General features: G+C 45.5%; 1 protein-coding gene across 1 annotated transcript in view; it reads right to left on the bottom strand.

Annotated features, from left to right (window-relative positions):
• Positions 1-262: 262 nt before the first annotated feature.
• The window catches only part of ASB2 (ankyrin repeat and SOCS box containing 2), a 61,136-nt gene continuing 43,634 nt past the window's right edge, over positions 263-17,764 (bottom strand). The window contains exons 5-10 of the mRNA XM_068252319.1: positions 16,714-16,869; positions 15,336-15,581; positions 11,187-11,361; positions 7,955-8,516; positions 3,204-3,357; positions 263-2,168 (exon numbers count right to left, since the gene is read on the bottom strand). Of these exons, the coding sequence (XP_068108420.1) occupies positions 2,026-2,168; positions 3,204-3,357; positions 7,955-8,516; positions 11,187-11,361; positions 15,336-15,581; positions 16,714-16,869 (1,436 nt within the window). The 3' untranslated portion in view covers positions 263-2,025. The remainder of the gene's footprint in view (positions 2,169-3,203; positions 3,358-7,954; positions 8,517-11,186; positions 11,362-15,335; positions 15,582-16,713; positions 16,870-17,764) is intronic.

Raw genomic sequence — 17,764 nt, 5'->3', positions numbered from 1 at the left:
TGAAACAGGTGTGGCAGTAATCAGGCCTGGGGGTGACTACAGAAATTGAACTCAGGTGTGATAAACCACAGTTAAGTTATTTTTTAACACGGGGGGGCAATCACTTTTTCACACAGGGCCATGTAGGTTTTGAGGTTTTTTTCTCACTAAATAATAAAAACCATCATTTAAAACTGCATTTTGTGTTCAATTATGTTATCTTTGACTAATAGTTAACGGTTTTTGATGAGCAGAAACATTTAAGTGTGACAAACATGCAAAAGAATAAGAAATCAGGAAGGGGGCAAATAGTTTTTCACACCACTGTATATGGAGGCTGCCATATTTATTTCCTTTAGGCCTCTTTCCCACGAACTGTTGAACGGTGTGCTCAGCAAGCAGTTACCAGGCAGCAGTCAGCAGTTACCAGGCAACAACAAGCAGTCACCGGGCAGCAGTGAGCGGTTGCGAGAGTTTGAGAGGTTTCACTGCCTGTCAACAGTTCATGGAAAAGAGGCCTTAAAGGATACCCCAACTGACATGTGACATAATGAGATAGACATATGTATGTACAGTGCCTAGCACACAAATAACTATGCAGTGTTCCTTTTTTTCTTTCTCGGCCTGAAATAGTTAAATATAAGGTATGCAAGTGGCTGACTCAGTCCTGACTCAGACAGGAAGTGACTACAGTGTGACCCTCACTGATAAGAAATTCTAACTATAAAACACTTTCCTAGCCCTCGGTGCAGCGCTGACTCCACCGCCGGGAGGGACTTCGGAAGTCTTCAGGAGCCGAGTTCTCCCGAAGACAGGCGGCTCCATAATGCGCATGCGCGATTGTGCAATAGAGGGCGCTCGCGCGTGCGAAGTGTGGAGATGACCGTCTTCGGGAGAACTCGGCTCCCGAAGACTTCCGAAGTCATCTTCGCCGGCGGAGGGAGCAGTATTTGACCAATTTCGTCAAATACTGCTCCCGGGGACAGCGCTGCACCGCGGGCACCGGGAGAGGAGAGGGGAGGCTCATCAGGACCTAGAGCCTTCCCTCTCCTTCTGTAAGTATCTGGGTTATTTTATTAGGTGAAGGGTTACATTGTCTTTAAAAGGAAATAAATATGGCAGACTTCATATACATCTCACTACAGTTGTCCTTTAATTAATAAACCTTGGTGGCCATGGTGGGGGTCAGATACTGGTAATTATACATAGAGTTATGGACAAGTAAGCTGAATTCAAATGCAAAATATCCTTAGCTTACTCAAACTGAATATAACACAATTTCACCCAAAAAGTTCACAAAAATATCACATGCAAAAAAACAAACAAATAATATACAAAGTGACAAGTGTTACAGCAGTAAAAACAGCAATTCGCGTGCACAGAAATTTAACACAGAACTGTGACGTCAGCGAGGTGAAGGCTGCCATCTTGTGCCTTTGGCCTGTAAGATGTTTGACTTCAACGATCGTCAAAGATGGGCGACTTGATAACCACCCATCTTAAATTACCTCGGTGCACAATATGGCTTCCCGCCACATTTCCATGGCAACAGGTCTAGCGTCCGGCCTAAACCTGGAAAGATCCGCCAAATGCTATACTGGACAGATAATCCTCCTCCTCCTTGGACGGGCCACAGAACAGATGCAATGCTCACAAAAAGATTTGTATCCTGAACTCCGTAGACAATAGAAAAAACTTTTAACTCCTGTCTTGCAAAGTTTCCAATCATGCTCTGAAATCTTCATAGGTAGGTTTTTATTCGGTTGCCCATCTCTTGTAGCACTTAGGCTTTAGCAAGACCATCCTAAGTGATGCAATACTGGTAGGACTCACATCCTGTTACAAAGGCAGTAGTGACCCTTTTGTGACTCAGTAAATGTTGCTTTGAACGCCACGGCGATATCACCAAGTAGTATTGTGGTCAGATCGCCTCTCGAACGTTCGGCAGCCTCAGCAGAGACCACATGAGGCTCCCGTCTTTCCACAAACGTATCTCCCACTTTCTTCGGAGCATTGCTTCTAGATAAGTCAGCGTTCGTCGCACAGTTAGAACTCGTTGGAGTTGTCGTAGTTTAAGAACCGGATCAGCCTTCCCGGAAGAGGCAACGTGTGGAGGAGCTTGATACGGTTCGTGCCCACCATCCTGCGGACCTTCAGACGGCACAAGTGGCTGAGAGACCGCGGCGGCTCTGAAAGGACAAGAGAGACAATTAATAAATATGTTAGGTCATCAGGTCATTAAAGAGGTAGAAGGAGATGGGAAGGGGTGAGAGGAGTCAATGCACGGAGGAGCTGCAGATGAGGAGAGGGGTGATGAAAAGGGGGGAGTCAGTGTAGAAATTTGCAGAGAGGACCAGCAGATGAGGAGTGGTGGGGGGTGGGGGGTAGTCAGTGTAGAGGTTTGCACAGAGGAGGAGCAGGAGGAGCAGGTGAGTGGTGGGTGGAGTCAGTGTAGAGATTTGCAGAGAGGAGCAGTAGATGAGTGGTGGGAGGAGTCAGTGTACAGATTTGCAGAGAGAAGCAGCTGATGAGGAGTGGTGGGAGGAGAAGTGTAGAGATTTGCAAAGAGGACCAGCAGATAGTAGTGGTGGTGGGGAATCAGGGTAGAGATTTGCAGAGAGAAGCAGCAGATGAGGAGTGGTAGGAGGAGGCAGTGTGGAAATTTGCAGAGGAGCAGCAGATGAGAGGGGGAATGAACCAGTGTAGAGATTTGCAGAGAGGAGCAGCAGATGAGGAGTAGTGGGAGGAACCAGTGTAGAGATTGGCAGAGAGGAGCAGCAGAGGAGAGGTGGATGGAGCCAGTGTATAGATTTGCAGAGAGGATCAGCAGATGAGAAATGGTGGGAGAAGACAGTATAGAGATTTGTGGTGGTGGGATCAGCTGTGTAGAGATTTGCAGAGAGGAGCAGCAGATGAAAGGTGGGAGGAGTCAGTGTAGAAATTTGCAGAGGAGCAGCAGATGAGAGGTGGGAGGAGTCAGTGTAGAAATTTGCAGAGAGGAGCAGCAGATGAGGAGAGGTGGGAGGAGCCACTGTAGAGATGTGCAGAGAGGAGCAGCAGATGAGGAGTAGTGGTGCGGGAGGGGTCAGTGTAGAAATTTGCAGAGAGGAGCAGCAGATGAGAGGTGGGAGGGGTCAGTGTAGACATTTGCAGAGAGGAGCAGCAGATGAGGATTATTGATCTATCAGTGAAGTAGGGGCATTCATGGTGTCTGGTCCGGTTACCTGCTTTAAACTTGATGCATTCCCAGTCGGCATAGCTGTCCAGATGTTCCTGTAGTCTTGAGCAAAGCTGCACATTCCCCACATAGTCGAGGAGGACATCGATGATGGGACCAGCCCAGCGGCTCAGTTCCTCGGTGGAGACCATCTCACAAAACTGAGGGGGGGAGGTGGGGGGGAAGTGAATCAGAGACACATTGAATTCAAGCTACTTCCTCCATCAAATACTTCCTCCATCAAATACCTCTACCCTCAATAGAAATATATAGTTGTACCCCATGGGCTTCCTGCTGGATCTAATTTTCATCATGTCTGGATTTGAAGTACTCCCTCACTGCTACACGGTCCAATAGAAGGCCTTTCCATATGTAAATGAAAGCAGTGACTAGGTCCCTCTATATCCGCCAATTTTTTTATTTCTTTTTACCTGGTCTGGGTGCCGTTGCCTAAGTGCAGGAACTGTGCAGTGCAAGTCTCAGGATGCCAAGTACAGAAAGCTTCATATTATGGATAAGATAAGGACACTATGACCAGAAGGTAATTGAATCCCCCTTCCCTTTGGAGAGTTTACACAGTAATGTAATGCCTGGTACACACCATGTAATTTCTCATCAGATAGATGGGTCGATAATTTGACAGATCCAATTGGATTTCCGATCATTTTTCGAATCGATTTTCTGATCACTTCTGTGCAAATCGATCAGAAAAACAGTCGGAAATCAGATCAGACCTGTTCGACCCATCTATCTGATGGGAAATTGCATGGTGTTTACCAGGCTAGCCTGTTGTCTAGGTCAGCGTTTTTCAACCAGTGTTCCGCGGCACACTAGTGTGCCGCGGAACGTTGCCTGGTGTGCCGTCCTCTTCCCCCCCCCCCGCACGTCCCCGCGGCCACCGCTGCTATTACCTTAGCAGCGGCCGCTCTCCCCTCTCCAGCGCATGTTTTTATTCTAGCAGCGTATCTCCCGGCTGCTATGTGTGTGATGCGCAGGAGGCAGGGCTCGGTTACCATAGTAACGGCGATACATATCGCCGTTACAGGAAGCCGCTGCCCTCCTTCCTTCCGCATCACACAGAGCAGCCGGAGATACGCTGCTTGAAATATACACGCGCCGGAGAGGGGAGGAGCGGCAGCTGTTAAGGTAATAACAGCGGCGGGGACGGGCGGGAGGGCACTAAACTGGCTATACTGGGGCACTATACTGACTATACTGGGGCGCTATACTGGCTATACTGGGGCACTATACTGACTATCCTGGGGCACTATACTGGCTCACTATTCTGGGGCACTATACTAGCTATACTGGGGCACTATTCTGGCCATACTGGGGCACTATACTAGCTATACTGGGGGGCTATACTGGGGCACTATACTGGCTATACTGACTATACTGGGGCACTATACTGGGGCACTATTCTGGCTATACTGGGGCACTATTCTGGCTATACTGGGGCACTATACTGGGGCACTATACTGGCTATACTGACTATACTGAGGCACTATACTGGGGCACTATTCTGGCTATACTGGGGCACTATTCTGGCTATACTGGGGCACTATACTAGCTATACTGGGGCACTATACTGGGGCACTATACTGGCTATACTGACTATACTGGGGCACTATACTGGGGCACTATTCTGGGGCACTATACTAGCTATACTGGGGCACTATACTGGGGCACTATTTTGGCTATACTGGGGCACTATACTGGGGCACTATACTGGGGCACTATACTGGCTATACTGGGGCACTATTCTGGGGCACTATACTAGCTATACTGGGGCACGATACTGGGGCACTATTCTGGCTATACCGGGGCACTATACTGGCTATACTGGGGCACTATACTAGCTATACTGGGGCACTATACTGGGGCACTATACTAGCTATACTGGGGCACTATACTGGCTATACTGGGGCACTATACTGGGGCACTATACTAGCTACACTGAGGCAACTAAACTCCCTACACTGGGGCAACTATGCTAGCTATGCAACCGCACCCCAGCCCCCCCCCCCATAGCCTGCTGCGCACGGCACTGTCCACTAGGTCGCGCAAACAACCGGGGGCCGTACCCCCCCCCCCCCCCCCAGTAAGTTGTGACAGTAGGAAGGGAAAATGAACACTGAGCTGAGGGAAAAAAAAAAGAAAAGGGCGGAAGTGATGTCACTTTTGGTATCACAGAGAAACAGTAAAGATGGAAACCAGCTGAAATATTTTTTATTTTCCTTTCTTATTTCTCCTAAATCTGACAGTGACCACTAAAACAACAGGATAGGTAAGCTAAATAAGTAATATCTTATTGGATGATTTGGATTGATTTTTAAATGTGGAGTTTTATGCTACTTTAAGGTCATCTAATTTTTATTGGCCAAATATTGACCAATTTTGCTATTTCCATGTATTATGAGGGCCAACAAATGTTGAATACTAAGTATTGGTAAGCTCTCATACTACAAGGAGGTGTTAAAATTGACCAATCAAAATTGCATGTGTGTATACACTCAGAAGGCCACTCTTTAGCGTTTGGCAGTATTGCTCAAAGACTCCTTACTGGCTAGCTAACGGCGACGTTTGAATCCTGATCTTTAACCAGTACATTACACTCGCTAATTAAAATTGAATGTGTGTACAGGGCTTAAGGATCTTAAGCCTGGTACACACTTTCCATTATGATTGGCCAATCAATTACCGATTTTACCACCTCCATGTAATATGAGAGTTTACCTACACAATCAGCCCATAGTATTCAATATCTGTTGAGACTCATACTACATGAAAGTAGTGTAAATGGTCATTAACTGGCCAATCATAATTGAAAGTGTGAACCAGGCTTAAAGAGGAACTCCAGTGAAAATAACGTAACGAAAAAAAAGTGCTTAATTTTTACAATAATTATTTATAAATGATTTAGTCAGTGTTTGCCCATTGTAAAATCTTTTCTCTCCCTGATTTACATTCTCACATTTATCACATGGTGACATCTTTACTGCTGGCAGGTGATGTCTGTGGAAAGAGATGCTGCATTCTTTGGCATTTGGAAACAGCTGTTATTTCCCACAATGCAACAAGGCTCCCACAGTGTGATGTCAGGACCTTGGTCATGACATCACACTGTGGGAGGGGTTTCACCACAATATCAGTCATACAGACCACCCTCTGATGATCTATTGGAGAAAAGGAATAGATTTCTCATGGGAAAGGGGGTATCAGCTGCTGATTGGGATGAAGTTCAATCCTTGGTTACAGTTTCTCTTTAAGGATGGTTTTAGTGTGGCCAACAGGGGGGAGGAGCTTGGACAGGGTGACTCTTCTAGACTGCAAACACGAGACATACGACTCATGAAAAGAACCTTAAAGTGGATCCGAGATGAAAAACTAACTATAACAAGTAACTTGTCTATATATCTTATCTAAAGTTTAGATAGTTTACAGAACAAATCTAGCTGCAAACAGCTTTAATAGAATATGATTATTTCTTCCTGTGATACAATGACAGCAGCCATGTTGTTTGTAAATATTACACAGAGGCAGGCTTATCTGCATCTTGAGCAAAAAAACCTAATTTCCCCCTCCTCCTCCCCTCTGCCTCTGAAATCTCTGGCTAGTAATACCTCCCCCTCCTCCTGCCCAGACTGAGCTCCCATGAGCCCTTGCTACTGTCTGAAAGTGCCTTGGCTCTCTGAAGACCTGTGGGCGTGGCTTGTTTAGTTTATAGGGAATTACTGTATTAAAACAAAACCAAAAAAGTATTTGGCTTGAGGAATGCCCTATAAACAATAGGAAAGGAACACAATTATGCAATGAGTAAAAGTTCATCTCGGATCCACTTTAACTATAAAAAGGTAGAGAACAAACACAAACTATTCACAAACTTTAGTACACAGCAAGGAAATGAGCAGCGCTACTTAAAAACAGACTAGTGCCTACCTGCAAAAGAGTGCAAGCCCCACTTGTGGGGTTGAATACACACCGAGCATACACATGACCTGTCTACCACTAGAGGAGGATGTTGGTTTCCATTAACAGCTTGCATGCAACCTATTAAGTACTCGTCCCTCCCACTGGCATCTCTGATGGAGGCCATTCGGAGGCGGCCTGGTGCTGATCCACCTTTTGCGCAATTTTCAATTTTATTTGATTAGCCGCACCCAGGCTATGCATATACATAGGTTAGGATTTAGTTAGTGTTAGGCCCCTCCCATGGAGGATTGACTTCTTCGCAGTGGGAGGGACGAGTACTTAATAGGTTGCATGCAAGCTGTTAATGGAAACCAACATCCTCCTCTAGTGGTAGACAGGTCATGTGTATGCTCGGTGTGTATTCGACCCCACAAGTGGGGCTTGCACTCTTTTGCAGGTAGGCACTAGTCTGTTTTTAAGTAGCGCTGCTCATTTCCTTGCTGTGTACTAATGTAATTCGTTTTTGGTCAGCTGCTCCCACTTAACAGCCATGCTTTTGGTGTATATGCAGAGCTTCTGTTTGGGTTCAAGGTGCGTTTGTAGTTCCTGGGGGGGCTCAGCGCATCTCTGATGGAGGCCATTCGGAGGCGGCCTGGTGTTGCGCTGATCCACCTTTTGCGCAATATTCACAAACTTTGACGGTTTCCAAATTTAAAAGAAAAGGAAAACATATACTGTAACAAAATATAACATATTCAAAAACAGGAAAAAAAAAACAAATAAAAAATACTACATTCGCTTGAAGATATCTCTGCCCTTTGGCCATGTTAGGATCCCGTGTTTTACCTGCACGATTCTGGGCTGTTTGCGATCTTGAGGGGTGTCTTCCCTTCGTCTCTCATCCTCGATGGGCGGATGCATGCCGCTCCCGTATTCACATTTAAAGCAGGATTCTCCGTCACAGCCGAGGTCCATGAGGAACTTCAGGACGCTCAGATACTTCATGGAGAACATGATGGTGGCCGGGAAGGAGGTCGGGTGTGTGGCGACGTAAGGGTTAATGTTGGCCCCGTGGTCCAGCAGCATCTTCATGGTGGTCAGGCAGCCGTGGCGGATGGAGATCAGCAGCGGGTTGAGGAGATCGATGTTGGGGTTGGCTCCGGCCTCCAGAAGAAGCTTAGTGGCGTAAATGTTGTTGTTCATGACAGCAAAGTAGAGCGCCGTGCTGCGCCGGTCCTCATATAGCCGGGCGCGGTCGAAGGACAGTGTGAAGTTGACATCATAGCCGGCATTGACAAGTTCTTCCAGAATGTCATCGTTATTGCGTTCCGCTGCCAAGTGAAGGGGGCTTATCCCGCTCCTTTTCACTCTTGTGCGACTAGTTACCGGAATCAGCATAGACACAATCCTACATGGGGGACAGATCACATGGAATTTTATGGGTGTTTATAAAACATACAATGTCATCTGCAAACACTAGGCTAGGGTGTTGTACCGTGTTAGCCATCACTAAAAGCTTTGAATCAGGATGATACCATTTATTGGCTAACTTAGAGGAAAACAGAAAGTAAGCTTTTGGATAAAAAAAAAACTTCTTCTGACTTTGTTCCTGTGTAATCTGGTATATCTGATCATGTGTGCAAAATGCCCCAAAGGAATTTATGTGGGAGAAACAGGACAAACTCTACATGAGCGTATAAAACACAGGTTCACTATTAACAGCAAAGAAAAAACAACAACAAAAATAAATATGCTGATGTTCCATTGCCCGCACACTTCTGTTCACGTGGACACAGTTTAAGCGGTCTTCTCGTCACTGTATTAATGGGTGGCTTCAAATCTCATAAAGAAACACTAACAAAAGAGACAACATTTTACACATTGGTTCAAAATTGTATATGAAGGTTTAACCAAGGATTCTAACTTTTTGGGCTAGTACGATGGGTTTAAATGCCACAATTCTTTTCAATTTTTATTTTGTGTGCTGGTAAGATGCTTTTTTTAATGCCACAATTCGTTGTATTTCATGTGCTTATAGCAAATAGTGTATGTAAGTTAAGTGTGAACTCTGGATTTACGATGTCTCCCTATCTGGCCAGAGTCTGAGGTATGTGATGTTTAACTACATAACGACCACGTCACGCCAACAGAAATGACCACGGCGGCAGCCCCAGGACCGCCCAACGCCAATTGGCGTCAAGTCCTGGGGCTTGGTTTTGCAGGAGATTGCGCGCGCATCTCCACTTGGAAGGCAGAGCTCTGCTCTGCCTTCAGTCTCCCAGCGGAGCTCGCCGCTCGGAGACTGTTAGACGGTGAAACTATTTAGTTAGGACAGCACTGCGATCTACAGCAGCGCTGTACTGGGGACAGCCATGTGACACGGCTGTCTCCCTGGGGGACACAGGAGCGATCGGCAGTGATAGGCAGACGGGGGGAGGGAGGGGAATGAAAATAATTTAAAAAACAGCAAAATTTAATAAAAAATAAAGATATAAATATTTATATAAAAATAAACATCTGGGGGGTGATCTGGGGGGGGGGGGGGGGGAGCTGAACTCCACATCAGAAAAAAATCTTTGCAAGATGCTGCATGCACAGATGCTGTACAGACACAAAAGATCAGTATCTGCAAAAGATCTGTTCCTGCCAAAAATCCAGTCCTGCAAATTGCAATGATAGTCTATGAGATCTGCAGATCATCATACACACATGATTTAACTGACATTCATCTGCAGATCAAGCAATCATCCGCAGATCTGAAAATCCATCCTGGTGGATCTGATCTGCAGATGAATGTCAGTTAAATCATGTGTGTATGATGATCTGCAGATCTCATAGACTATCATTGCAATTTGCAGGAATGGATTTTTGGCAGGAACAGATTTTTTTGCAGATACTGATCTTTTGTGTCTGTACAGCATCTGTGTGTGCAGCATCTTGCAAAGATTTTTTTCTGATGGGGAGTTCAGCTCCATAGAATAGACTGTGTAGAGTATGGCTCTCATACTACATGAAGGGTGGTAAGATTGGTCTGTGATCTTTCATTTTCCAAAGACTATAGTCTGATGTGTGTATGCACCTTAAAGCCTAGTACACACTAGCAATTTTAATTGGCCAATGATTGGTCAATTTTACCGCCTCCATGTAGAATGAGGGCCAAACAGATTTTCAAGTCTATGCAGATTATATAGGTAAATGGTCATACCACATGGAGGTGGTAAAATTGACCAATGATTGGCCTATCAAAATTGCTAGTGTGTACTAGGCTTAAGATTCCTGTTTTAAGAAATGTGGTATCGCAGTTAGGGCTCTTTCAAACAAGCAGCTGACAGGCAGTGCATTCACCGCCTGTCTGCTGCTGGTCTTGTGCACCGGCCAGATACTTATTAGCTCTCAGTAATGGTGACACCCTCCCCCCATCAGGAGTCACATCTGTGACCAGGAAACTGGTATTGCTTAAAAGGAAATAAATATGGCAGCCTCCATATCCCTCTCACCTCGGGTTCCCTTTAACACTAAAATAAACATCTCTGGCTGGAGTGCCACTTTAAAGTGTGCCAGAGCTGACAAAATGAAAAAGATTTATACATACCTGGGGCTTCTCCAGCCCCATCCGCTTCGACTGCTCCACGATCGGAGCGGAGGGGGTTGGAGGAAGCCCCAGGAATGTATAAATCTTTATCATTTTGCTCAGCTCTGAGTCCCTTTAAGCTACACGCAGGCCACCATCTTTTGAGGGACTACAAGTCTCAGCATCCTCAGAGAGACTTCTACTTCCACAGCAGCGGGAGGTCCGCACGCAGGTTACCCTGGGCTGGCAGAGATAGAGACTGACATTCAGAAGTAGATGGGATTCCTGAGCGCTGACATAAGACCCCCAGCTCGGGGGGGGGGTTGGGGGTGCTGCTGTTAGTATTTCCAGTGCCAGATACATTACTCATGATTTGCAGGATTTTCAAGATCTGTCAGCCTAATCTGCTTCCCCTGAGTGCTGAGAATATGGAGTGTGCGGGGGAGGGGGGGCCACGGAGGGGGCTGCGGTCATGGAGAGGGCTGCGCAGAAATGTCAGGCACTCACTCATCGTTATCCCTCTTTTTGGAGGCGATGTGGATGGGCAGCAGTCCGTCTTTGTTGGGACGATTGGCGTCGGCGCCTTGCGACAGCAGGAACTCCACTATGTGGTCGTGTCCGTTCTTACTGGCTTCAAACAGGGCCGAGGCGTTGTCGTTGGCTTGGGTGTTAATGTCGGCTCCTGAAACGAGAAAAGATCGCAGATCAGTAAGGGCAGTTTTTTCCATTAGGAATAGTAATCTCACTGCGATCGCGATTTTACGCAGACCTCCTACACTCACTGCCAACACGATTATGCTGCGATCTGACAGGTGCCGTGTTGCAATTGCGGCAGAAGAGAATAAAAAATGCATTAAAAAAGTAAATTACCCGACCGCACGATAATCAATTAGCTCCGCGATTGCTAGGCGACTTTCTTGGGCTCCTGTACTTTCTGCTCAAATGCGTGTAAAATGCAGCAGAAGCGACGCATGAGATTGGAGAAAAATCGCATAGCAATCGCATCACACATATCTAAATTTACATGCGCAGTTTCCATTAGTCCTCTTGCACACTACATGCGATTACGATTTTTTATACAATACGATTTTTGATTTGGATTAAAAAACGTAGCAGCATGCAGTACTTTGTTTAATCAAAATCAAAAATCGTATCGTATATAAAAAAAAAAAATAATAATCGGAATTGCAGGAAGTGTGCAAGAGGTCTAATGCTACGTACACACATGCGACAACGATCGTTCGTTATGAACAACGAACAAACTTTTAATTGAAGAAAGAACGACTTAAGTAAATTTAGTTGTAAAAGGTGTGTAACGATCTGATCGTTAAAACGAACGTTACAACAAATAAAGCAACGATTGCGCTTGCGCATAAAAATGAAAAGTTCCATGGAGAAATAGTGAAATGCGCATGTCAAGCCTAGTACGAACGATCGTTTCCAACGTTGTACTACTTTTGCAAACGATCGTCGTTGGGAAAAATACGCCAAGCTAGATCATTCGTTTTGAACGATCTACCTCGTCCGTCGTTAGACTTCATGGTCGTTGGCTGCTTTTTTTCAAACGATTGTCGTTTGAAATGATCGGGGAACGATCGTTTCAAACGACTATAGTCGCATGTGTGTACGCACCTTTAAAAAGCTTGTGTCCTTGTGCTTTGCAAACATTGCAGGCAGGAGAAGAAAGCCCTAAGGCCTAGTGCACACCAGAGCGGTTCTGCTGCGGTTTGCGATCCGCTTGCGGGTGCGGATCTGCTAGGGTAATGTATTTCAATGGGCTGGTGCACACCAGAGCGGGAGGCGTTTTGCAGAAACGCATACTCCCGGGCTGCTGCAGATTTTGGATTGCGGATGCGTTTCTGCCTCAATGTTAAGTATAGGAAAAACGCAAACCGCTCTGAAAAACGGCACTTTAGAGCGGTTTTGCCAGCGTTTTTTGTTACAGTAGCTGTTCAGTAACAGCTTTACTGTAACAATACATGAAATCTACTACACCAAAAACGCTTCACAAAACCGCAAAACGCTAGCTGAAACGCTACAGAAAAAGAAGAAAAAGCGTTTCAAAATCTGCTAGCATTTTGCGGATCTGCTAGCGGTTTTTGGTGTGCACCAGGCCTAAGTGGACACACACTTGTGCACAAATGCACTGATGCAAGCAGATACTGAACTGTAGTGAAAATAACATAATTAATAACATTGTTTATGGTTTACAATATTCATTTATAGAGTATTTAGTCAGTGTTTGCCCAGTGTAAAATCTTTCCTCTCCCTGATTAACATTCTGAAATGTATAACTGGTGGCGACATCTTTAGTCCTGTCAGGTGATCTCTCCGGAATGTTTGTTGCTGAGAGTTCTATGCATAGAGGAAGATACTGCTTGCTTTGCAATTAGAAAAAGCCGTTATTTCCCACAATGCAATGAGGTTTACAGAAAGCAAACTGTCAGCACCATGGTCATGACATCACACTGGGAGGGGTTTCACCACAATATCAGCCATCGTGTAATTGTTGCCTCTGAAGAAGCAGGTTAATCCTGCGAAACGGCAGACAGGCCTCCACTTCACTACTTGTCGGGAGTTTTGGGGATGAATTAAAGAGAATCTGTGCTCTCAAATTCTTACAATAAAAAGCATACCATTCTATTCATGATGTTCTCCTGGGCCCCTCTTTGCCATTTCCGCAGCTCCCTGCCGCGATCCTGGCTTTTAATCGCCAGTTTTAGGCAGTGTTTACAAACAAAAAACATGGCCGCTAACCAGGAAGTGATGTTTGTATATATCTCATGTTACAGTATACTACAAGTTTTTATTACATAGAGAATTATCTGCACTCCAGTTTGGGATTCTCACAGTTCTCAGCATGAGACAGGCAGCTTCCTTCTCCCTCAGAGAGCTCTGTCTGTGAGTAGTAAACAAATCCCTTAGAGCCTGCAGGGGGCGTGCATAACTTCTCCCTATCACAGCAGAGGCAGCACATTCCTCCCTGGCTCAACAAGGCTTGACAAAGAAAAGAAGATTCGATATATTACAGAGACAGTGCAACTAGAAAAGGCTGCAGTAATCCAGATCACATTAGAACCGGTATAGGAACTTATAGGATACAATAAATAAGGCTGAAAATTTTGTTACAGAGTCTCTTTAAAGGTGTGATTGTGCATTATCCTTGATTGGTGCCCAGACTCTTTCTACTTTTCACAAATATCTATTGTCTGGTTGGTCCGGAGGCATGATCATATACACCTGCTACCCCCTTTGTCTGCCTGCCTGAGCATCTAGTGCCAATCACCTTTGCTTCTTCTTTGTGACAATATTGGCCATACCCTCTGATGATCTATTCAAGAAAAGGAAAAGATTTCTCGTGGGAAAGGGAGTATCAGCTACTGATTGGGATGAAGTTAAAGTGGATCCGAGATGAACTTTTACTCATTGCATAATTGGGTTCCTTTCCTATTGTTTATAGGGCATTCCTCAAGCCAAATACGTTTTGTTTTTTGTTTTAATACTCTAATTCCCTATAAACTAAACAAGCCACACCCACAGGTTTTCAGAGAGCCAAGGCACTTTCAGACAGTAGCAAGGGCTCATTGGAGCTCAGTCTGGGCAGGCGGAGGGGGAGGTAATGCTAGCCAGAGATTTCAGAGGCAGAGAGGAGGAGGGGGGAGGTGGGGGGATTCGTTTTTTTTCCACAAGATACAGATAAGCCTGCCTCTGTGTAATGTTTACAAACAACATGGCTGCTGTCATTGTATCACAGGAAGAAATAATCATATTCTATTAAAGCTGTTTGCAGCTAGATTTGCTCTGTAAACTATCTAAACTTTAGATAAGATATATAGACAAGTAACTTGTTATAGTTAGTTTTTCAACTCGGATCCGCTTTACATCCTAAGTTAAAGTTCCTTTTTAATGTCCACTGAGAGCCGTTTCCCATCAACGGTGATCCTGGGACGATAGTGCTGCGATTGGTAAATGGCTAGCACAATGCCTTCTTATGGGAGAATTCACGTTGCAGCATTTGTGATCGCATAGCGAGCTCTATAGCACTGCATGTAGCGGTTTGATCACAATTGCAATTTTGTATTGATTTTTGGTATGAAACAGCCGTTAGGGTCCCTTCACACTGTGTCCATTGCAACAGACAATATAATCGCATCTCAATGCACTTATATTTCTACGGTACTTTCACATTGGCTGCAGTGTAGCAGGTTCTGTCCGGGAGCAGCGCATGTTGTGGTTTACCAGACAACATGCGCATTTACAGTGGCAGTGAAGCATAATTTCAATATACTGTATGCTTCGCTGCATGCATTCTAGCTTGCGATGCAACTTTTCAATGTGTGTAGTGTGAAATCCACATATGTATACATGAAAAGGGGATGAGAACAATTTTGTAGCACTGCCTCTTTTTTCTCAATCCGATAAGCAGACATGGAATATAGATGTAAAGGGTCCCTAGGCAAGGTAGTAAATCTGGTGACTCATTGTGGTCCGTTTGGTAAGGTGAAGTGGAGAGAGGTCAGAGAAGATGGCGGGTGGGCCCCTTAAAACCTACTGGGCCCCAGGCACCTGCCTAGGTTACCTGGGGGATGATCCTGGTCTGCAGATAAGCAAATGAATCCCCCATATTACATCCAACGTGTGAAAACCGTCACTTACCGCATTTGGCGATGTACCGCAGCGCTTCTAGCTGTCCGCTCTGCGCCGCCACAAACAGCGGAGTGATGCCGTAGCAGTTCTTGGCTTCCACCTTCGCCCCTCCTTTGATCAGGATTTCGATGATGTCCAAGTCGTTCCTGGCCACAGCTTCATGAAGCGCCGTCCAGCCCTGGTTACATCTGTGATTGACGTCGGCCCGGTATTCCACCAGCAGACGCACCGCGTCAGGGTTCTTCCGCTCGCAGGCTGCGGGGAGAGAAAGGGCGGCACGTGAGCTGACTCTCAAAATACAACAAGCCAATCTTTCTACAAAATTATGTATTCAAATCGACCATAGAATTCTTTCACAATGATTTTCTTTACATGCTGCATAGTTTTCTATACAACTCCATCTTAAAAATCTGATTGAATGATCTCATCTGAGAAAAGCATTGTACTGTTATTGAGCACTACAGGTGGTGTTAACCTTATGGACCAGAGCAATTTTCACCTTTCAGTTCTCCTCCCATTCATTCGCCAATAACTTTATCACTATTTATCACACCACAATGATCTATATCTTATCTTTTTTTGCCACTAATTAGGCTTTCTGATAAGAAGAAAAAGTTGGGGGAAAAAATAATTAGTTTTCAGTTTTCAGCCATTATAATTTCAAAATAAAATGTGCTACTGTGGATAAATTATGTCCCCAATACAATGTATGGGGACAATATTTTATTTGGAAATAAAGGTGTATTTTTTCAGTTTTGTTGTTCGTTTACATTATATCACTAATTACAAGCTCTTATTTGTAAAAATAACAGTAATATACCCTTGTGACATACATATTAAAAGAGTTGAGTCCCTAAGGTATCTATTTATGTATTTTATTTTTTTTAAATGTCACTTTTTTTTATTTTGGTAACTATGGGAGAGGGGTTAATTAATAGGGAATTTATTTATTTTATTTAATCTATGTACATGTCTTTTTACTTTCTGGCCACTAGATGCCCCCCCTCCCCCCCCCCCCCCCCTCTTTATTCCTTTGCACTGTGCACAGTACACAGGATGTGTTGTGTGTGTTTTTACTTTCGCTTTGTCATTGCCGGACATGCATGGTGCTGTGTCACACTGATGCTAGTGATCTTTGATTACAGGCACTGTGATCGGCTTTGGGAACACATGTTCCCATTGACTGAACAATGTACTAAAGGGCGGCAAAGAGAACGCGCGGGACTGCGTGTGGTGAGTATCTCTACGCCCCTGGAGCTAAGATGAAGTCTTAAAAGGTATAGATATACTGTCGCCGCTCCAAAAAGTGGTTAATATCAGGCTTCAGCTGAACAATTTTTAGAAAAATTTCGTGTAGGAGTACAGATAAATTATTCGGAAACGTTACCTTTATACAGCGGCGTCTCCCTCGCCTTGTTCACGATGTCAGGCTCCGCCCCGTTCTGCAGCAGGTAGCAGAGGCAATCCAAGTGTCCCCTCACTGTGGCAAAGTAAAGGGAGGTCTCCTCCTGCAGAGTGCGCTGGTCGATGGTCATGGGATACGCTGAGAACAGAGAAGAGAAGCAGGCTTTAGAAAATGTTACAGTTTATGAGATACATATACACAGACAGGCGGTCCTCTCAGAGCCAGATCATGGACAAGGCAAACCTAGGCAGTTGCCTAGGGTCTGGAGAGAGTCTAAGGGCCTGGTGGATGCTAGCTCCCAACAAATCTTACAAAAAAAGCCAGTTGACCATCAGCTGTGGGCAAAAACTGCCATCTTGCCTGGGCCCCCATTTCACCTCAATCCTTTTCTCCTCTACTTACAAACAGTCCCCTACTTACAAACAGGTACCTTTCCAGGACATTGTTTATAAGTTGATTGTGTAAGTCGAGCTCTGTGTAAAACATGCTGAAACATGGATAACTGATTTACTTTCGGCCAACTGTGGATTTGGGATTTTGACATATACAGGTAGTCCCCGGTTAACGAATGAGATAGGGACTGTAGGTTCGTTCTTAACCTAGATCTGTTCTTAAGTTGGACCATTGTGCCATCTCTGTCCCCTGTACTTCCTCTGTGCCCCCCTGTGCCTCCAGTGTCCCCCTCTGTGTCACCTCTGTCCCCTGTACCTCCCCTGTGCCTCCCTGTGCCTCCAGTGTCCCCCTCTGTGTCACCTCTGTCCCCTGTACCTCCCCTGTGCCTCCCTGTGCCTCCAGTGTCCCCCTCTGTGTCACCTCTGTCCCCTGTACCTCCTCTGTGCCCCCCTGTGCCTCCAGTGTCCCCCTCTGTGTCACCTCTGTCCCCTGTACCTCCTCTGTGCCCGCCCCCAGTGTCCCCCTCTGTGTCACCTCTGCCCTCTGTACCTCCTCTGTGCCCCCCTGTGCCTCCAGTGTCCCCCTCTGTGTCACCTCTGCCCTCTGTACCTCCTCTGTGCCCCCCTGTGCCTCCAGTGTC

Source organism: Hyperolius riggenbachi, chromosome 9, assembly GCF_040937935.1.
Source record: "Hyperolius riggenbachi isolate aHypRig1 chromosome 9, aHypRig1.pri, whole genome shotgun sequence".
Taxonomy (NCBI): domain Eukaryota; kingdom Metazoa; phylum Chordata; class Amphibia; order Anura; family Hyperoliidae; genus Hyperolius; species Hyperolius riggenbachi.
The sequence above is the reverse complement of the archived record's forward strand: the minus strand, read 5'-3'. Positions and strand labels throughout refer to the sequence as shown.